Genomic DNA, 22,524 nt, shown 5'->3' on the forward strand with positions numbered 1-22,524 from the left:
ATCCATCAAGCAATTTTATAGAGCGTTTTGATAAATTAATGAAATTAATTAATTTTATCGTTTAAATCCTTCAAAAGCAACTTATTTTTAAATTAAAAAATTACGTTATCTTACCAAATAATTTGATTTTTTTAATTATTAATTTGGACGCGTTTTGAACTTAGAAACCCGATAAGAAATTGATTTGGACACATCGACTGGCATATCATAAATAAAGTTACGTTGCTCCAGGACTATGATGCAATAGTAAATGATTGGGTAGACGAGGATTTTAATCTCATCCATGATATATTATATTTGAGAAGTTTAAATTATTTATGAAGTTGAGAAGTTTATCATATTCAATTATCGTTTCTTGATTTATTTTGATGATTAATAAAACATTTTTATAAGATTGAATTAATCACTTTTAAAATTAATTGGATATTTATATGGATGATTGTTCTAATATGTAATTGTCAGTGAGCTAACAAATCTTGCTGTATATTTGACCTTCCCTGAATACAGGATTAGTGTGCTAGAAAAAATATTTCATGATTTTTCTCCTTTCAAAGAGAATAGGGCCACTAGCTTTCACCTTTTCTCTAATTAGTTTAACAGAGTTCCATAATTTAATTAATTTGGGCCGATAAGGGTCATAATTAACTAATTAAATTTCAGGTGCACAAAATGGAAATGACGTTAGAGTGAATAATCCAACAACTTACATTTATAGTTTTAAATTTTTTATATGAAAAAATTAATTAAAGGGAAGATCTGTTTTCACGAATTCAATTGAGCTTTTACGTGTGAGCAAGGTTTGATTCAACGGGCGTGAAATATCCCGTTGATACTAGACAAATTTTTCAAGATTTATCTATATTTAATCATGAAGCCGACGATACTAAACCATTTAGAGAGATCAATATCAACTTTTTAGCACATAGAAAATTTGATTTATGGAGAATACAATGAATGCTCCATTTTTATTTGTATGAGTTATGTGAATGATAAATAAGAAATACTAAAATATCTCACTCACTAAAACTTACTTTCCAAAGATGAATTTATAATCTACCAAAATAAATATTCCTAGAGTTAAGTTAAAAGAACAAATAAGGAGTATTAAAAGAAATGTCCGAATTGGTACGCCATGCTGATCTTGTAATTACTACAAACTACACCTAAATAAGCCACTGCAACGATTACTCATTATGATCACAAGTCAAAAGCTCAGCAGACAAATTCTTTGTATAACAGTTCTTCAAATGTAATAAATTAGCCTACATATATACAAAGGTAACAGTAAACAGGCATATATTTAAGATCTTATCTCCTATGTGCCGAAATGTTTTTCAGATCACCAAATCTCAGTTTTGACAGAACATTGTCATTTCAACGACGAGAAGGATAACTCTGTATCCGCATCAAAAGTAGCTGGCTCATGCACCACTGTGCTAGAAACCGAAAAATCAACATCGTAAAAGGAAGAACAAGGATCAGAAATTTTTTCAGAACCCAAATTGACTGGAAGGCTGTCGATAGTTTGAATCTGCTCAAGCGTCTCTATAACTTGTTGCATGGCAGGTCGGCTAGTAGGATCCCAGGTAACACAGCTTTTGGCAAGCTGCACTGCAAGAACTGCTGCTTTTAATGGGTATTGTCCACGGAGTTCTGGCTCCATCAATCTAGTCAGAGTTTTATAATCTAAGAGACATGAATCAACAACTTCTTCATAGTTGGGCGAAGCTGTTTGGAGTACACTTTCAGACCATTGTTGTTTAGTTGTGCTTAAATCTTCCGTGATCTCTTTGCTTGTTCCACATTCTTGTGTTGAGAAATGTTGACTTGTTTCACATTCATCTTTGGAGCTCTTTTTGATTGTGAGGATTTCATACGCCTGCTTACCGGAGAGCAATTCCAGCAACAGGATTCCAAATCCATACACATCAACCTTCTCGTTCATTTTTCCTGAAGTACAATAAGAATGATAAGTATCTAATGTGATTAGTCATAAGTTGTATTCTGCATGAAGATACAGAGCACTGGTATAAAGCCCAATAAACAAGAGTGGAGGAATAAATAATATGCTATTGGCATGAGAGAATATGGAAGACAATGGGGCGGAGTGGCTTTTTCAGTAATCATGATTATTACCGTCGGCAAGATATTCAGGAGCAAGATATCCGTAGGTGCCACATACATCTTGTGAGAGAAAGGATTGCCTCTCAGTCGGACCATACATAGCCAACCCGAAATCTGATAGCTTTGGATTGAAGTCCTTTGGGGGGAAATGCATCAGAAATAAGCATTACCCAAAATGAATTGGATCCAAGAAGTCCGAGAAAGAAATATATACATACAGAGTCGAGAAGAATGTTGGCAGCCTTTATATCCCTATGAATGACATGAGTTGTGTGTAAGTATGCGAGACCTCGAGCGACACCAACTGCTATCTTTACTCTCAGCTTCCAAGGAAGTGGTTGGAAACGTGTTCCTGCTCATGTAGAAAAGGTTGTGACTTGTCATTGAAACTGACAAGGACAAGAGATATAAATTTGGCATCTCTAATGTCGTGGCACAGAAAAATTATCAAAAACTGAAAGAAGGTAATTATTTGCATTAAGCCACAACATTGGTTTCCTTCATCTAGTTAAAGATAGCATATAATGCATCAAGGATCTCAAAAAAGATACTCTGAAATAGGTGATCTTTTAAGCTCCCTTTAGGAATGAACTCATAAACAATACTATTTTCCTCCTTGCAATAGCCCAACAGTTTGACAACATTAGGGTGTAGCAAGCGCCCTAGATAGTTTAACTCAGCCTGCAAAAGAAACATGAGGGGAAAGAACTCGTTTAAAAATTTTAGGCAGTGAATGTAACAATGGATAGTAACAACAGAGCATACGAAGTATGAAAGCTATACTCCATTAAGTGATCTAACTTCTAGAGTTGACACTGATTACAGTAAAGAACTCATTGTTGAAGATCAAATTAAATAAGAATCAATATGTGGCAGAACTTGATAAAATATAGATGGAAATTTGTCCCAAAAAAACTATGAAATATAGTTGGATTTTACAATCTCTACTGTTGGGACACACTAATTCAGCAGGATCATTGAATATAAAACTGTGGATATTATTCTGTTTGATTTTCCAATTCTATTGTTGGAATGCACGAATTCATCAGTATATAAATAACTTAACACTTTGTAAAGTAGAATATAGTATATGAAGATTATAAGATGAACATTTGTGAATTGTGAATCCGAATAATAGGTACATGTTTGAACTACTTGTCAATTGTGATATAAGCAAGTAGTTAACAGAAGAATTTGCTGCATTTGCAATACCAGTCAGTCCAATGAATCAAATGTTGATCTACAGAGCTAGAGTCTTAAATAAAACAAATTAAATCAAAATAGTATCTAAATCCACTTAAAGTAAAAAAAAATATATATTCACTAAAATAGGTATCAGCAACTACCTCAAACTGCCGTGATCCATGTTTAAAGGTATCAACTCGTCTCTTGACAGCAACAGTAATCTTAGACGCATTACTTGCTCTTTTCTTAAGGAATAAAGATCCACAACTCTCTCCTTTCAAGGAACTATCATCAATCAAACCCTTATAGACAATCCCATATCCTCCAGATCCAAGAATGTTAACATCACTGAAATTCATAGTGGCACTCCTCAATTCCTTGAACTTGAATTTCCGAAGAAATGCATTACCGATGGCAAGTCTATCTGTTGTTGCAAGTAAAAGTCCTGCATGGGAACTGAAATGTTAGGTCAAAGAACTATTGTAATTCATATTTGAATAACCACTTGAGGCATAAATAGTGGATAGGATTTTCCCCGCGAGCTACAAAATGGTATCAATGCTTGTTTTGCTCGCTCAGGATGGCAAATTAAGTGGTTGAAAGTGCACACCTAAAAGTAAGTTCTTGTAAGCATGTATACAAATCAATGGATGATTCATATCAGAATCCAGTCTTAAATGATATCTGATCCAACGAATTGAGTTAACTTACAACCCAATGATTCAATACAATCAAATTGTTGGAGATGAGTGGTGTTTTCTATATGCCTTATCAATAGGATCCTTAATCGAAAAGCTAGAACCATCTTTCTAATATATTAGTCTTGATTCATCTGTGCAAACATAGATCTCCATAAAACAAAAACTGAAATCCCAAACCCAAGGTTTGGCGGTGTAGGTAGATGTTTTTGGTGAGCATTAATATGTTGCATGATTGACATGGCCATATGTTTCTGTCTTACCCTAAGTAAGACAAACAAAAAGTACTGCACGACTGTTAATGTTGATTTGCTAGTAATTATTTCCAAAACATGTTTATTAGCTAATCACTATTCCCCAAATCTCCAGCTTAGTTTTTTTTTTTACACAAATAGGATTTAAACCTTGACCTCCTACTCTACTCTGATAACAGCTTAATATTGATTGGCTAACTACTATTCCCAAAAGTTCAAGTTGTTAAAAAAGGGAAACTTTTATATTATATTATTAACAAGGATAAAATATAGATGAGGTTAGAGGAGGAAGAGGAGACATGAAAGAGGACATGAAAACAAGAATAGTGGAGGTAGCTAATAGGAGAGAGGGAAAACTTCAAGAAAAAGGATTTCCAAAAGAAAATAACACGGATTCAATATCATCAGTTGATGTCACCTTCTATACATGGGTTTTGTTCTAGTGATAAAATAAATAGATTTGGAGTTAGACATCTTCAAAAGGATCCCTCACCACTTCATTCATTCTATCCACCCAAGATATTAAAATAATAATAATATGAATATAGATCCTGAAAATATCACCTTTCTTCCCACATATAAGAACTAAAGTTGAATATAGGTGCTCCAGTCAATATAATAATATTGAGAAGGTTATGGTTTCAAAATCATTGTCGAGATTGAATGGCAAAAATATCTTTACTGATTCTATCACATCAATAGGATTAGTGAAATCAGAATGGGCAGAAAACATATTAAAAAGAGAAAGATTAATGCAAGTAATTTAGTCTGAGATTAGAAAAGATAATAAAATAAATTCTTTAAAATGATATTATGTATCATTAAATACCAAATTATTATTAATATAAGCATTTTTTTAATATAAATTGATCAAATAGATTAATTGCAAATAATAGATAATCATACTATCCATGATATCAGATTGTTATCATATATATTAATATTGAATTAATGTTATCACGTAAACTCAAATTAAATTATGCTTGTAATATTATTGGTTTATGATTATGGGAAATTTAAAAATATTCAATTTGACATTCTTGTATATGGATCTTTTATGCCGTAGTTGATTTTGACTTAGTAGGTGTTGAGGAAAATTGTTGCACAGGGTCATAGGTGAGAATGAAGATGGGTTTGAAAAAAAACTAGCAAGATCAAAGCTCATTGAACCAATAAACTTGAACTAAGAAACTTTCTCTCATTCATGGATCTCTAAATCTCAAACTAGTTCCTACATCATCATCAAACTGTATTTATCCCACCTATTTGGATCAATTACAATGGATTTTGTTTCGCAATTGATGCAAAGTTAACAAAGATAGTGCTGAAGTCCACATTGGCAAATATGTAGTCCAAATTTGGATTTTGGAGCTCTGCCACCACTTGCTCAGCCACCCTCATAATGAATTGGATATTTCTAAATGAGCTACTCAACTATACCCAATTTGCTTGATAAACATCCTCATTGACCTTACTAATACTAGTTGATATTGGTAATTTGGTTTATGTTTCTTTAAGAATGACCCTAGTCCCTATATTAAACTGAAACATAAAACTTACTAGCTAGTGATTTTTTCTAGTCCACACAAGTAGCTACAGAGTACAAACTCAATTAGGTTAAATGTCATTTTTTATACTTTTCAAAATCAACATAGAACATCATTTTATGTGTCTCTTGCAGCCTTTTTATTTAGGCCCAATATTTGAGGTGGTTAAATAACTTTTCACTACAAAAACCCAAGGGAAAAAACTCCTACATAATATGAATTTCCAACTATCTCACAGCAATTGATAAATAACATTGCTTGCCTTGAAATACTTCAAATGCTTGTTCAACTACAAATTATAAAAGAAATTTTTTAAGTATGGTTGCTTCATACATAAATCACCTGAATTAAATAAAGCATCTTGCACCTTCTTGTCTACTTCATCCGATTTATTGACACATTGTTCCAGCTTGATGCTTTTTGTTTGTTCCTGAGAAACTAAAATATGAGAGCTAATGAAAAACAAGAAAATGACAAAGGAATAAATTGACAATTTAAGATTATGTGGTATTTAATGAAATAACAAATCATTGCATTAGACTTACATGTTTCAAGCATTTTTCACAATACAGTTCATACATCTAGTAAAGTTTCAAGCATTTGTTTTATATTGATGTTCCATTTTTTGAAGTTGGAAAAAAATTCAAACTCTACAGATAGAAGGATCAATTTTATACAAACAAATTCACTTTCTCCTGTCACCTTCACGAAATGTGCTTACCATACCTTAGGTGAGTAAAATTTAGAAAATTTTAGAAAGTAACTAAAGCAGAAAATCCATACTCGGCTTCTCTGGATATCCACAAGAGTTATGAGTGGAATAAGGTTCAAGTATTCAGTAATCTCAGACTGTGCAGTCCTGAATTGTTTAATAATTTTCCATCCCATGGCCAACAGATACAGATAATTGCAGTCGTGGCAACTGTGCACAAGAATGTAAGACCTCCTCAGTGCATCCTCCAAAAGCTCCAATGGTTCTCTAGTAGAAGGATGCTTCTTGAGCTCTGTTATTCTGATCTGCTCCAATAGGTTACCAATCAACTTCAGCTTCTGTGCAAATTTCTGGCAATTTTTCTTGTGGCTGCGGGCGGTTGAGGCAGCCTTTGCTATCATGCGGATGAGGCTGACAGCATCTAAGCCAGTCAGCTGTGCAACATTAGCTGCATCCCCAAGCCCCGATAACGCCATTGCCTGCACATAAAATCTCAAACATAAGCTATAAAAGTTGAGCTTCCAAGCATGTTGAATAAAACAAAGCAGCACCAAGGAATTAGGCATGTCTTCTGAAAAGTTGAGCTTCCAAGCATGTTGAATAAAACAAAGCAGCACCAAGGAATTAGGCATGTCGTGTGTGTGTGTGTGTGGCCAAAACAAATTGTTCAGCTTCCTGACTTGGGTTACCACTTACCAGTTGGGTCTGAATAAACCAGGGAGAGCCTACTGGGGCCTGATTATCAGTTAGATAGCTTGCAAACCTGCCCCATGGCAAAGGGCTTTCTTATCGCTTGGATGAAGGTTGACGCTTGTTGATAGTTTACTCACCTCCATGCTGACTTACAAGGCTTAGGTGCCCCTACTGCTTCCTAGGTCCTCGATTGAGTGGATTGGAGCTTTGTAAGAACTACTGGCAGCATGGGCAGGTGAAGCTGTCGGCAGCCAGATTTCTTGCTTCTTGGGATCAGGTATACCTTCGTCATTCTTGGAGAGGTTAGGGAATTCTGAATTTTTCCCAATCTATCCTCCTGAAAATGGTGGTGGAAGCTATTCTCACCCCTTCTTAGGAAAGCAGTGATGTAGCATCTTCTACTTAATTGTACATGTTGAACGCTGGTGCAGATTACTACCGATGGTCTGTCTTATGGAGGGGCATCTTTCAGGTCATAACATCTGTGCTTTAAGGCCAAATCGAATCAGTAATGAACATAGTTTTGCATCCTGACATGGTAGATGGTTCTGATGTGGACGCCGAGGTGGACGCCTTTGTTGAACATCGCTATAGTTGGAAGCGAATTAATTACTACCTAATTAGCAATTAGAAATAAATTAGCTATTGCCTAATTAGTAGAAAATAAATAATAGCCTAATTTAACTATTGCTATAGTAGGAAACAAATAATGGCCAAATTAGCTTTTCTATTTTTGATTCCTTGTTTTCCTTTATGGTTGGTCTTTCCTAATCTTGTCATGTTTGACTCTTTATATAAGGAGTGTCATTATTAATAAAGGAAGGGAGAAAAATTGAGCAATTAGGACTTTGTCTAGGACGAGTCTCCCCCTTGAGTGATTTGGACTCTGTTTAGGACGAGCCTTTTTCCTCCTCCCTTCCCCCCTTACGTGTTGCATGACCAAGTACGGATCCAGATCTCGACCTGTAACTCGATCCTATACTCGGGATCATATCAACTTGGTATCAGAGCCGGTCATGGGTGACACGGATCCTATCACATCCAAACTCGAGGCCTTCATGGAAAGATTGATGTCACAACAACAAGTTTTCATGGAGCAAATCATTTCCCGCCAGCAAGGACTAGAGGAGCAGATTGCCGAGATTTCCCGTACTGTTCAAGATGCTAGACGACGACCTTAACACACTACAGACAGCCCTACCAGCGCAGAGTATGACCCTTCTAGAGGCTCAGAGGTCAGACCTGAACTGCCAACCAGCGGCACCATTGTAACACCCACCAAAAAGAAATTATAAGATAAATATATGAGTGTTATTTGCTTTAGAACATAAAAGAAGAAGAATCAAAGAAAAGAAGAAATAAGAGAAATAAAGAGAAGAGGTGAAGGTTTGAACCTTGAACCTCCCACCAAGGATAGAAATAAAATTTATGTATGTTAACCACTAGGATAATGAATAATATGTAAAAGGGAAATGATGGGAATTGTAGTTGAAAGTAAAGTTAAAATTTAGTGAAGGAACAAAGGGAAAATCAAGTGGCTTTCTTCCCTTGTTTACCTCTTGGTTAAGAAAGAAAAGTAGCAAAAGACAAGTTGTCTTTCTCCCTTTCCTTCTCTATTTTCGTGGGGTTTAAGAGGGAAGTAAAGAGATGAATTTAGGGAAAGGAATGAAGACATATTCTCATTAAGAAAATACATGCATGAATTAAGGAGGAAGGGAAGCAAAGTTCATTTTGGTAACTTCCACCTACTTAGCATAAAAGGGAAAGGAACTAAAGGATTTCATTTTTTTTCCCTTCTCCCTCACCCTTGCCGAGACTAGCATCCTCCTCCCTCATCTCCACAAGCCAAGTTTAGGTTTCTCCCTAAGAGAAAACTAAACTACAAGAAGGATCCTTTAAGGTGTGCCTTTCCAAGCAAGAGAAATCGAAAGGAGTGCTAGAAGAAGAGGCTCCCTACTTCCTCTTCACCAAGGGTACCATTTCTTAAAGATTAACAAGTGATTTCTAGGTAAGCTTCCCCTCACCTGTGGTACAATAGTTTGTATGGTTTTTCATGGAGTTAGATCGCTTAAGAACCTAGGACTTGCCTTAAGAAAATTCGGCCAAAAGAAGAAGAGGAGTTTAAGAAAATTGTAACTAGATATGCTTACTATTTTTCTTGTGATATGAATTTTATGTAAAAGGTTAATCTAAGGTTTCCATGCTAGAATAAATGATGAAAACTTAGATCCATAAGTTTTAAACTTTCGGCCAAGCATGAACAAGAAGATTTGGTAAGTTTAAGACTCAAACTAAGCATGTTCCTTATTCTTGAATTATGTAACCTATGATAATGATGTTGTTAACTTTTTCTCTTACTCGTATATTATTGAAACTCCATTTTCATGCCCATGACTATTCGGCCATGTAAGAAGAAAAGGTTTAAGAGAGTTTTAAATTTAGGGCTAAGCATGCTAAGATTTTTCTTAAGACAAGGTATGAAGTTTTATGCCATGATTGTATGTTAGTTATAAATCCTACTTCATGCTTATAAGGATTCGGTTATGATGGGATTTGAAGTCTAGGAAAATTTAAACTAAGGCTAGGAAGCTCATGATTTTCTTGATAAAATAATATGAAACTAGTGGATGTTTTATGGTTGTTTGTTGCATAGAATTTTGAGTACATGTAACTTTCGGCCACACTAAGTTTTAAAGCTAGTAGGTGTAGATTTTTAACTAAAATTTATTCATGCTGCTCCTTGTTATGATGTCATGAAAATTGTGTAAGGTTTTTCCATGCTTTTAGGCCATATGAAAAGTAAAAACCTAACTCACATGTTTCGGCCACATTGGAATTAAAGGACTAGGAAAACTTAAAACCTAACTTATATATGTTCATGATGCTTCTTGTGGTAAGTACTATGATATATAGTTATGGTTCCATGCTCTTATGCCACTAGAAATGTAGTACATGTTTATTAGGGTTCGGCCAATAATAGTACAAAGGCCTAGAGAAAAATGTGAAACCAACTTACAAATGTTCATGATGTTCTTTTTTGTGATAAGTACCATGAAATGTAGTTGTGATTCCTATGCTCTTATGTCACAAAAAAAAAAAAAACCTAGTTCTATGATTTATATGTTTCGGCCACTACAAGTTTAAAAGCCTAGAGAAAACTTAGAACCCAACTTATATATGCTTATGATGCCTTGTGATATATGCTATGAAATGTAGTTGTGGTTACCATGCTCTTATGCCATTATAAACCTAATTCCATGAGTTGTAGGTTTCGGCCACCTTGAGTTAAGGGGTCTAGGAAGCTTGGAATTTAAAACTAATAGGCTTATGTTGTTTCTCATGAAAAATGTATAAGATATTGGCTTAAGGTTCAACACTTCCATGCTACTTGTAACCTAGAAGGAGACATGTTAGGGTTCGGCCATGATAGGTTTGGGAGCTTAAGGAACTTAGAAACCAAACTAAATATGCTTAAGTGGTTCCTTATGAAATATGATATGATATGAGTTTAAGGTTTACATGTTTGCATGTTACTTAGAACTTGTTTGCTCTACATGTAAGGTTTCGGCCATGAAGAAATAGAAACCTAGGAGGGCTTAAAAATTTAGGTTAACATGCTTATGACCTTTCATATGCTAATATGTGAAGATATCATGAGATTTTTATATTTGTATGTTGTTTAGAGATCATGCCTCTATTCATGACTTTCGGCCATATAAGTTTAGTGACCTAGATGTACCTCACATGCTATGAATGAATTATGAAATGGTATTTAACGATTCCATGAATGGTTATGTCTTTTTATGATAAGTGATATGCTCCTTTATGTATGCTTATGATCCATGTATGTGCTATGTGCTCAATCATGCATACTTTAGTATATGATAAAAATGATATGTTCATTATGCAAGCTTATGTTTCATGCATGTGCTGTGTGCCCAAATATGCATGCTTTATGATATGCCAAGTGATAAGTTCATGATGTATGCTATGATTCATGCATGTGCTGTGTGCCCAAAAAAATGCATGTTTTATGATATGTCAAGAAACATGATATGCATGTAAGAATAAGAACTACGATATGTATGACATGCTACTTTACTTTATGTATGGCTTGTACCAAGGGTGAGCTCCATAAGCGCCCCGGGGTCAATGGACTAAGAAACGGGCCTCGTTAGGGATGGACTCCTAAGTGCCCCTAGGTCGATGGACTAAGAAACGGGCCTAGTATGTATGCCTTGTAGGGTTCAAGACTTGCTACCTTGGACCTACATAGGACGCGCGCATTTATGTATGTGGTACAAGCCGGGATCCCAATCATGTTGAGATTATGTTTAAGTATGTATTGTATAAGTTTTCAAAGACATGTTGTATATGTTGCATGATATATGTTTAGGACATTACCTTGCTTATGCTTTATGATTATGCCATGATTTTTATGATGATGTTATGCTATGACAGGATACACTTGATGATCACGTTTATTATGCCATGATACTTTATGTTATGTATGATATGCCATGATATGCTGCTTGATATGTTGAAATTGTCTTTATACCTTATGACTTGTGATCATATATGCTTTACGATTTTTGTGAGTAGGAAAGGAACTTACTGAGCCATGAGTGCTCATAGCTTACTTTCTTGTACCACATATAAAGACAAGGAATGGATGTACTAGGGGAGCAGCAGGAGGGCTTGAAGGATGTGTGCGGTAGTGGACTGGCTAAAAGAAATGACTGCTTTCATTTAATAAGAAATTTGCCATGTTGATGTTTTTTACTTTATGACTCCATGACTTTAAGTATGTGTTTGGTATTAAGACCCAAAATTTATGATAAGTATACTATGTGGACCTTTTATGTCTATTGTGATTTTTAAGTAAGAAAAAGGTTTTTAAATTCTCTAAGTAAGACTTCCGCTGTGTTAAGTATGTATGTGTCGCAAAGTAACCCCCGTCGCCTTAGCACGACGGGCGGGGCGTTACAATTTGGCATCAGAGCGAGGTTAGCCTTTCCACTACACACATGTCAAGCCTCTATCCTGCCGCTCCAAGTAAGATTTTATATGCTTAATGTAAAATTTTGTTTTATATGTTTTAATATTATGCATGTTTACTTATTCTTTGATTTAGTTTAATGTAATTTTTGTTAATGTCTTAATATTATGCTTGTTTACTTATTCATTGATTTAGTTAATTTAATTTTTGTTAATGTGTTAATATTTTGCATGTTTACTTATTCTTTGATTTAGTTAATTTAATTTTTAATGCTCTAATATTCTGCATGTTTACTTATACTTTGAATTAGGATAGGTATGCATGATGGTAGGATAGGAATAGTAATAACCTTATGACGGCGAATAGGGATAACAATAATTAGTTGCTGTTTAATGAAGATAAGCATGGCTAGGAGACGTACTACCCGAGCAGAGGAGACAGTAACTCCACCAGATCTGACTTAGGTAGTCACCGACCTTCAACGCCAGATCACGGAACAACAGCAGTTGATCACGACTTTGATGGGTCAACAAGGAACCCCTACCACCCCACCAGTAGTTCAGAATGCAGTGCCCGTTGTGCCATTAGTTGCACCGGTACCACCGGTAGCCCCTGCCCCAGTGGTTCGACAGGAGACCTATTTGATTCAGTGGTTCTCGGGTACTTGTGAGCCGTGGGATGCCCAGGCCTGGTTCAAGACAGTAGAAAGCACCGTGGAACTTTTGGACTGGCCTGAATCAGAGAAGATCAAATGTGTATCTTTCTGCTTCTCCGGAGATGCGAGAATGTGGTGGGAAAGAGTTAAAGCGAAGAGGCAAATTAATCTGATGAATTGGACGGACTTTGAGACAGAGTTCTTCGAAGAATTCTTCCATACGCAAGTGACGAACCGGCATTACGACGAGTTTACCGAAGTTCCGGCAAGGTGACTTATCAGTGAACGAAGCAGTAAAGCGCTTCAACCGTCTAGCACGCCTTTGTCCTGAATTAGTGCGTACAGAGAGAGAAAGGGTCAGACTGATGCTGAAGATGCTTCGACCCGAGATAGCACTGAACGTGGCCGGCGGAGTTAATAGGCCGCAGACCACAGAGGAATTAGTCAGCAGTGCACTGATTACGGAGCATTATCAGAAAGCAATGAAGGAGAATAAAGGACAGACACGAGCCGAGGGACAGAAACCTCAGAATACCAAAACAGGCTGGAAAGGAACTTCTACCGGAAAAAGAAAGCAGTGGGACAATGCAAAAGGTGGGTCGGTAAATAAGCAACCGAGATACCCCCAGTGTTCTATTTGTGGAAAGCTGCATTCCGGATTGTGTCACAAAGGTACACGAAAATGCTACAGTTGTGGACAGGAAGGACATTTGGCCAGAGACTGCCCTACTCCGTTGCAGGCACCATTCCAGCAGAACAATCAGAACAGGAGTGCCCCTTCACAACTACACCATATGCAAACTGCTATAGAAGGGACTTCGATTAGCCAGGGGAGATTGGAAGCCCCGCCAGCAACGACGAATGCCAGGGTTTTTGCGATTACTAGTGAAGACGCGGCGAACGCCTCTACAGGTCAGCTGCCTATTTTTAATCAGCATGCTTTAGTATTATTTGATACTGGGGCGACACACTCGTTCGTCTCAACACCATTTACAAAGAAATTAGACATACCACCTCAAACTCTAAATAGTACATTTTTAACAACCCTACCATTCGGGGAAGTTATGCTGTCGGATCAAATGCTGCGGGTCGTACCTATCCGAATCGCAGACAGGGAACTCTACTGCAATTTGATAGTACTTGACATGCGGGATTTCGACATTATACTGGGCATGGACTTCTTGAGCAAGTACGACGCCTCAATCGAGTGCCGTAATAAGAAGGTAGTCTTCCGACCTGAAGCTGAACCGATGTTTGAATTTATTGGGGAATCTGGGAAAGAAACTGAAAGATCCTTATCAGCGGTAACGACACGAAGCATGGTAGACGAAGGTTGTAATGGATTTCTAGCGCAAGTGGTTGACACAAGACAAACCGGAAGTCAGAAACTAGAAGATGTCAGAGTGGTATCCAACTATCCGGAAGTGTTTCCTGATGAACTATCGGGATTAGTACCCGACAGAGAAATAGAATTTACGATTGAGTTAGTCCCGGGTACTAAACCAATTTCCAAAGCACCGTACCGAATGGCACCGACGGAGTTGAAAGAACTTCAAGAACAGCTACGAGAATTACTCGACAAAGGATTTATTCGTCCTAGCCACTCTCCATGGGGAGCTCCGGTACTGTTTGTGAAAACGAAGGAGGGGTCTATGCGAATGTGTATAGATTACCGAGCACTGAACAACGCGACAATCAAGAACAGATACCCCCTTCCGCGGATCGATGATCTGTTTGACCAATTGAAGGGAGCAACTGTCTTCTCAAAGATTGACTTAAGGTCCGGCTATCATCAAGTGAAAGTGAAACAAGAGGATATACCAAAGACAGCCTTTCGAACAAGATACGGGCATTATGAGTTTGTAGTTATCCCCTTCGGAGTGACAAATGCTCTTGCTGTGTTCATGGACTTGATGAATCGGGTATTTATGGCGTATCTCGACAAATTTGTGATTGTCTTCATTGACGATATTCTCATCTATTCGAGAACCCAAGAAGAGCATGCCGAACACCTGAATACGGTATTGCAGATCCTTCGAGAAAAATGACTATATGTGAAATTCTCCAAATGTGAGTTCTGGCTCGATCGAATATCATTCTTGGGTCATATTATCTCCAAGGACGGAGTAATGGTAGATCCGAATAAGATTGAAGCAGTAAGCAACTGGAATAGGCCAAAGAACGCCAGTGAAGTAAGAAGTTTTCTTGGACTGGCAGGCTACTACAGGAAGTTTGTAGAGGACTTCTCCAAGATAGCAGCCCCGATGACCGTTCTCACCAAGAAGAATAAAAAGTATGAATGGACGGACGACTGCGAGAAAAGTTTTACGGAACTGAAACGGAGGCTGACTAGTGCTCCGATTCTTACTCTACCGGAAAGCAACAAGGACTTTGATATGTATAGCGATGCTTCCTTCTTAGGACTCGGAGCTGTACTCATGCAAGATGACAAAGTCATTGCCTATGCCTCTAGACAACTCAAAGAACATGAAAGGAACTACCCCGTTCATGATTTAGAACTAGCAGCGGTGGTCTTCGCTCTAAAGACATGGAGGCATTACCTATATGGGGCTCAGTGCAGGATTTATACAGACCACCAGAGTCTGAAATATTTCTTCACGCAGAAAGACCTAAATATGAGACAACGCAGATGGCTCGAGATAGTCAAGGACTATGATTGCGAAATCTTTTATCACCCTGGTAAAGCAAACAAGGTAGCCGATGCACACAGCAGGAAGTCCGGCACTACCTAACGAAGCGATTTTAAGTTCGAGGACGAACTTTCTATGAGGTATGGGGTACTGTAACACCCACTAAAAAGAAATTATAAGATAAGTATATGGGTGTTATTTGCTTTAGAACATAAAAGAAGAAGAATCAAAGAAAAGAAGAAATAAGAAAAATAAAAAGAAGAGGTGAAGGTTTGAACCTTGAACCTCCCACCAAGGATAGAAATAAAATTTATGTATGTTAACCACTAGGATAATGAATAATATGTAAAAGGGAAATGATGGGAATTGTAGTTGAAAGTAAAGTTAAAATTTAGTGAAGGAACAAAGGGAAAATCAAGTGGCTTTCTTCCCTTGTTTACCTCTTGGTTAAGAAAGAAAAGTAGCAAAAGACAAGTTGTTTTTCTCCCTTTCCTTCTCTATTTTCGTGGGGTTTAAGAGGGAAGTAAAGAGATGAATTTAGGGAAAGGAATGAAGACATATTCTCATTAAGAAAATACATGCATGAATTAAGGAGGAAGGGAAGCAAAGTTCATTTTGGTAACTTCCACCTACTTAGCATAAAAGGGAAAGGAACTAAAGGATTTCATTTTTTTTCCCTTCTCCCTCACCCTTGCCGAGACTAGCATCCTCCTCCCTCATCTCCACAAACCAAGTTTAGGTTTCTCCCTAAGAGAAAACTAAACTACAAGAAGGAGCCTTCAAGGTGTGCCTTTCCAAGCAAGAGAAATCGAAAGGAGTGCTAGAAGAAGAGGCTCCCTATTTCCTCTTCACCAAGGGTACCATTTCTTAAAGATTAACAAGTGATTTCTAGGTAAGCTTCCCCTCACCTGTGGTACAATAGTTTGTATGGTTTTTCATGGAGTTAGATCGCTTAAGAACCTAGGACTTGCCTTAAGAAAATTCGGCCAAAAGAAGAAGAGGAGTTTAAGAAAATTGTAACTAGATATGCTTACTATTTTTCTTGTGATATGAATTTTATGTAAAAGGTTAATCTAAGGTTTCCATGCTAGAATAAATGATGAAAACTTAGATCCATAAGTTTTAAACTTTCGGCCAAGCATGAACAAGAAGATTTGGTAAGTTTAAGACTCAAACTAAGCATGTTCCTTATTCTTGAATTATGTAACCTATGATAATGATGTTGTTAACTTTTTCTCTTACTCGTATATTATTGAAACTCCATTTTCATGCCCATGACTATTCGGCCATGTAAGAAGAAAAGGCTTAAGAGAGTTTTAAATTTAGGGCTAAGCATGCTAAGATTTTTCTTAAGACAAGGTATGAAGTTTTATGCCATGATTGTATGTTAGTTATAAATCCTACTTCATGCTTATAAGGATTCGGTTATGATGGGATTTGAAGTCTAGGAAAATTTAAACTAAGGTTAGGAAGCTCATGACTTTCTTGATAAAATAATATGAAACTAGTGGATGTTTTTATGGTTGTTTGTTGCATAGAATTTTGAGTACATGTAACTTTCGGCCACACTAAGTTTTAAAGCTAGTAGGTGTAGATTTTTAACTAAAATTTATTCATGCTGCTCCTTGTTATGATGTCATGAAAATTGTGTAAGGTTTTTCCATGCTTTTAGGCCATATGAAAAGTAAAAACCTAACTCACATGTTTCGGCCACATTGGAATTAAAGGACTAGGAAAAAACTTAGAACCTAACTTATATATGTTCATGATGCTTCTTGTGGTAAGTACTATGATATATAGTTATGGTTCCATGCTCTTATGCCACTAGAAATGTAGTACATGTTTATTAGGGTTCGGCCAATAATAGTACAAAGGCCTAGAGAAAAATGTGAAACCAACTTACAAATGTTCATGATGTTCTTTTTTGTGATAAGTACCATGAAATGTAGTTGTGATTCCTATGCTCTTATGTCACAAAAAAAAAAAACCTAGTTCTATGATTTATATGTTTCGGCCACTACAAGTTTAAAAGCCTAGAGAAAACTTAGAACCCAACTTATATATGCTTATGATGCCTTGTGATATATGCTATGAAATGTAGTTGTGGTTACCATGCTCTTATGCCATTATAAACCTAATTCCATGAGTTGTAGGTTTCGGCCACCTTGAGTTAAGGGGTCTAGGAAGCTTGGAATTTAAAACTAATAGGCTTATGTTGTTTCTCATGAAAAATGTATAAGATATTGGCTTAAGGTTCAACACTTCCATGCTACTTGTAACCTAGAAGGAGACATGTTAGGGTTCGGCCATGATAGGTTTGGGAGCTTAAGGAACTTAGAAACCAAACTAAATATGCTTAAGTGGTTCCTTATGAAATATGATATGATATGAGTTTAAGGTTTACATGTTTGCATGTTACTTAGAACTTGTTTGCTCTACATGTAAGGTTTCGGCCATGAAGAAATAGAAACCTAGGAGGGCTTAAAAATTTAGGTTAACATGCTTATAACCTTTCATATGCTAGTATGTGAAGATATCATGAGATTTTATATTTGTATGTTGTTTAGAGATCATGCCTCTATTCATGACTTTCGGCCATATAAGTTTAGTGACCTAGATGTACCTCACATGCTATGAATGAATTATGAAATGGTATTTAACGATTCCATGAATGGTTATGTCTTTTTATGATAAGTGATATGCTCCTTTATGTATGCTTATGATCCATGTATGTGCTATGTGCTCAATCATGCATACTTTAGTATATGATAAAAATGATATGTTCATTATGCAAGCTTATGTTTCATGCATGTGTTGTGTGCCCAAATATGCATGCTTTATGATATGCTAAGTGATAAGTTCATGATGTATGCTATGATTCATGTATGTGCTGTGTGCCCAAAAAAATGCATGTTTTATGATATGTCAAGAAACATGATATGCATGTAAGAATAAGAACTACGATATATATGACATGCTACTTTACTTTATGTATGGCTTGTACCAAGGGTGGGCTCCATAAGCACCCCGGGGTCGATGGACTAAGAAACGGGCCTCGTTAGGGATGGGCTCCTAAGTGCCCCTAGGTCGATGGACTAAGAAACGAGCCTAGTATGTATGCCTTGTAGGGTTCAAGACTTGCTACCTTGGACCTACATAGGACGCGCGCATTTATGTATGTGGTACAAGCCGGGATCCCAATCATGTTGAGATTATGTTTAAGTATGTATTGTATAAGTTTTCAAAGACATGTTGCATATGTTGCATGATATATGTTTAGGACTTTACCTTGCTTATGCTTTATGATTATGCCATGATTTTTATGATGATGTTATGCTATGACAGGATACACTTGATGATCACGTTTATTATGCCATGATACTTTATGTTATGTATGATATGCTGCTTGATATGTTGAAATTGTCTTTATACCTTATGACTTGTGATCATATATGCTTTACGGTTTTTGTGAGTAGGAAAGGAACTTACTAAGCCATGAGTGCTCATAGCTTACTTTCTTGTACCACAGATAAAGACAAGGAATGGATGTACTAGGGGAGCAGCAAGAGGGCTTGAAGGATGTGTGCGGTAGTGGACTGGCTAAAAGAAATGACCTGCTTTCATTTAATAAGAAATTTGCCATGTTGATGTTTTTACTTTATGACTCCATGACTTTAAGTATGTGTTTGGTATTAAGACCCAAAATTTATGATAAGTATACTATGTGGACCTTTTATGTCTATTGTGATTTTTAAGTAAGAAAAAGGTTTTTAAATTCTCTAAGTAAGACTTCCGTTGTGTTAAGTATGTATGTGTCGCAAAGTAACCCCCGTTGCCTTAGCAGGAGGGGCGGGGCGTTACAACCATGACTCCACGATACTCAAAGGTGGAGTTCCCCACCTATTCTGGAGAAGGGGATCCGCTGAGCTGGGTTAAAAGGTGCAAAAAATTCTTTACCAACCAAAGGACCACAGAGGCTGACAAGGTTGGCCTTGCTGCCTTCCACTTGGTAGGGGAAGCCCAACTTTGATTTGATCAGGTAGAGCAAGAAGAGCTAGAGATGACTTGGAAGTAGTTCAGAGACCACTGTCATATCCGCTTTGGCCCGCCTCTAAGCAACAACCCTTTGGGAGAGCTAGCAAATCTGAAGCAGACAGGCTCTGTAGAAGACTACCAGCGCCAATTTCAATCTCACCTCGCTCGGACCTCAGACCTCCGACCACAACAACAAGTTGACTTATTCACTCAGGGCTAGTTGAAGATCTTCGTATCGACACCGAACTGCAGAAGCCTGAAAACCTAGGCATTGCAATGAATATGGCCACGACACTAGAACAGAAGCAGTGCTTCCATCAAGGTGGGGGGCTGCTGCGCAGGAATTGGGGCGGGACCACAACCAAGCTCAACACCAGCACTGGAGGCCCTCCTTTGGAGAAGACCAAGACCCCGGACATCAGCAAGGAGACTCCACCTGTTTCATTTTAAAAGCGTCTGACTCGCGCTGAGATGGCAAAACGGAGAGCCAAGGGCTTTTGTTTTAACTGTGATGATTCATACTCCACGGGTCACAAGTGTAAACGCCTGTTTTGGATTGAAGTGCTTGATGATGACAGGGAAGGTGAGGAAGAGGGGGAAGTGAATTCAAAAATTTCTCTTCATGCTATTAGTGGCGTTATACCCCACTTTCGAGCTTAAGGACAAGCTCAGTATCGAGGAGGGGAGTGATGATGTGGACGTCGAGGTGGACGCTTTTGTTGAACATTGCTATAGTTGGAAGCAAATTAATTACAACATAATTAGCTATTAGAAATAAATTAGCTATTTCCTAATTAGTAGAAAATAAATAATGGCCTAATTTAACTACTGCTATAGTAGAAAACAAATAATGGCCTAATTAGCTTTCTATTTTTGATTCCTTATTTTCCTTTATGATTGGTATTTCCTAATCTTGTCATGTTTGACTCCTTATATAAGGAGTGTCATTATTAATAAAGGACGGGAGAAAAATTGAGCAATTAGGACTCTGTCTAGGACGAGTCTTCCTCCTTGAGTGATTTGGACTCTGTCTAGGACCAGTCTTTTTCCTCCTCCCTTCCCCCCTTACGTGTTGCATGACCAAGTACGGATCCGGATCTCGACCTGTGACTCGATCCTATACTCGGGACCATATCAGGTTCCAATGCTGCTAGCTGCATTATACCTTTCTTGAATTGTATTTAGCTTGTTCTAGCAAGAGTGTCAAGATTTGGAACATCTCCTCTAATAGTTTCCTACTTGGCCTCTCCTACCACCACCCAATGGAATTTTCCCTCATTTCAAGGTCTCTTATAATCAGCTTCCCTATTCACTAGCAATACAGATGATAGCACTGTTTCTTCATTAGATCAACCTATTCCTCTTGTCCTTCAAAGGCTATCAGCACAAGCACTTTCTTTACTCATTCGGTCTGGAAGTCATATACACCCAAAATGGTGCGAATCATCACATAGATGATCTCACACATGAAAAGTCGAATATAGTGTTATAGAGAAAAGGTTTAGTGGAGCTTGGCATGGAGTGTGTCTTATGTTACATTGGCTTTAATGAATCTCTCACTCACCTGATTACCATTGTGACTTTGATACACAGGGATGGTTGATTCATTCAAATGTTTCCCAACTCTTTCAGTCAGAGTAAGCTGGATTTTGATTTTTGGGCTGACTTATTCTGTATATTGGAACATGCTTCGTTATGAGCCTTCAACACATGCACACAAGCTTGGATAAGCTCCATCTGGCTAAAATAAATGATGATCTTTAGAAAAAAGAAGGCAGTTCTAGAGGATGTCTGAGCTCATTAGCAACATTTTCTACAACTGTGGTTTGTCGGACTGCAGGATTCCCTCAAAACATATCAAATTGTATTGGTTTTTTGTTGGGAAGCATTGTAGACCTTTTGATTTCCCCCAATCAGCAGGATATTGATTACATGGCAATTTTATATTAACTCTGTTTGAATACTGTTTCCTACTCACTAACTAAATCTCAATAGGGTGAACTATGATTCACCTTTTTCTGTTTTCAAAAATAAATCAACAAATAGTACATCAGCCATGGGTTCAACTAATGCCTGTTAAAAACCCCCTAATACTGATTTAAAAGTCAATATCATCTTATGATCCAAGATGGGCCGACAACATCCTGATGAATATACTAAGTGATTTGATATGCTCGAGATAAAGCCAAACTAAATTAGAGTAAAATTGAATTTTACCAAGCGCATCTACCTCCTGTTGTTTCGAAGTATTATAGGAAAGGCTTTTTTTTTCTGAAAAAAAAAACTTATTTTTCTTATTTATTAGATGAAGCATCTGCATGTCAATAGATAAACCGATAGTTTGGAAGTTGCAAGAATGAATTAGAAGAAGGGGGAAAGCTGAAAAAAACGAGTGACAAGTATGTAGGTCCTCATACCTGAACTAGGGCACAGGACTGACAGAACTTGGGGAACCCGGTGGACAAGTCGTTCAGAAGTAATTAAGAATCGCCGTTTCTATCTGATTCAACCATTCGAGAACCTGAACAACAAAGATAAATGTAGGGGATTCACTTTCCCCGATCAAGCTTGATAGGGATGAACCAGCCGACCCAGATGAAGTCAATATCTGCAATTTTTTTTCGAGGTTCTTCCAGTTGCCACCCGACAAATCCTTGTCCACTAAATAAATCCAAGAAGTACACGGCTCCTGACTCGCGACGATTTAGTCGCGACTGCCAAACGTACTTCCAAATCTCAATTTTTAATTATCGAAGAGAGTCTTGATCATAATCAGCAGTCAAACTCAATTTTAAATTTGTATAGGCGCATAAGGATTTAGAGTGAGAAAGTCAAAATCTCCAAACGATTGCAGTTATTAAAAATAGGTATCATTGGACTAAATTGACCATTCAAACAAAAAAAAATTCTATTCTAAGTAAACAATGGAATTCGCCGGTCACCTCTATCCAGCTGTATTTTTTTTAGTGTT

General features: G+C 37.2%; 1 protein-coding gene across 4 annotated transcripts; it reads right to left on the bottom strand.

The window, feature by feature from the left end:
• Positions 1-1,212: 1,212 nt before the first annotated feature.
• Positions 1,213-22,265, bottom strand: LOC121970158 (probable serine/threonine-protein kinase PBL11). Of its 4 annotated transcripts, XM_042520681.1 has the most exons (9): positions 21,971-22,265; positions 7,351-7,829; positions 6,592-6,999; positions 6,151-6,238; positions 3,471-3,754; positions 2,676-2,805; positions 2,343-2,476; positions 2,137-2,260; positions 1,213-1,950 (listed from the first exon to the last, which is right to left on the bottom strand). In XM_042520681.1, exons 2-9 carry the CDS (start codon positions 7,354-7,356, stop codon positions 1,370-1,372), a joined length of 1,755 nt encoding a protein of 584 aa, XP_042376615.1. In that variant the 5' UTR covers positions 7,357-7,829; positions 21,971-22,265; the 3' UTR covers positions 1,213-1,369. The 4 variants fall into 4 exon arrangements, with proteins under 4 accessions (XP_042376615.1, XP_042376623.1, XP_042376632.1 ...); XM_042520689.1 differs by lacking the exon at positions 7,351-7,829 and having other exon boundaries at positions 21,971-22,264; XM_042520698.1 differs by lacking the exon at positions 21,971-22,265 and having other exon boundaries at positions 7,217-7,352.
• Between the last annotated feature and the right edge of the window lie 259 nt (positions 22,266-22,524).

This window comes from Zingiber officinale, chromosome 1B (assembly GCF_018446385.1).
Source record: "Zingiber officinale cultivar Zhangliang chromosome 1B, Zo_v1.1, whole genome shotgun sequence".
Lineage (NCBI taxonomy): Eukaryota > Viridiplantae > Streptophyta > Magnoliopsida > Zingiberales > Zingiberaceae > Zingiber > Zingiber officinale.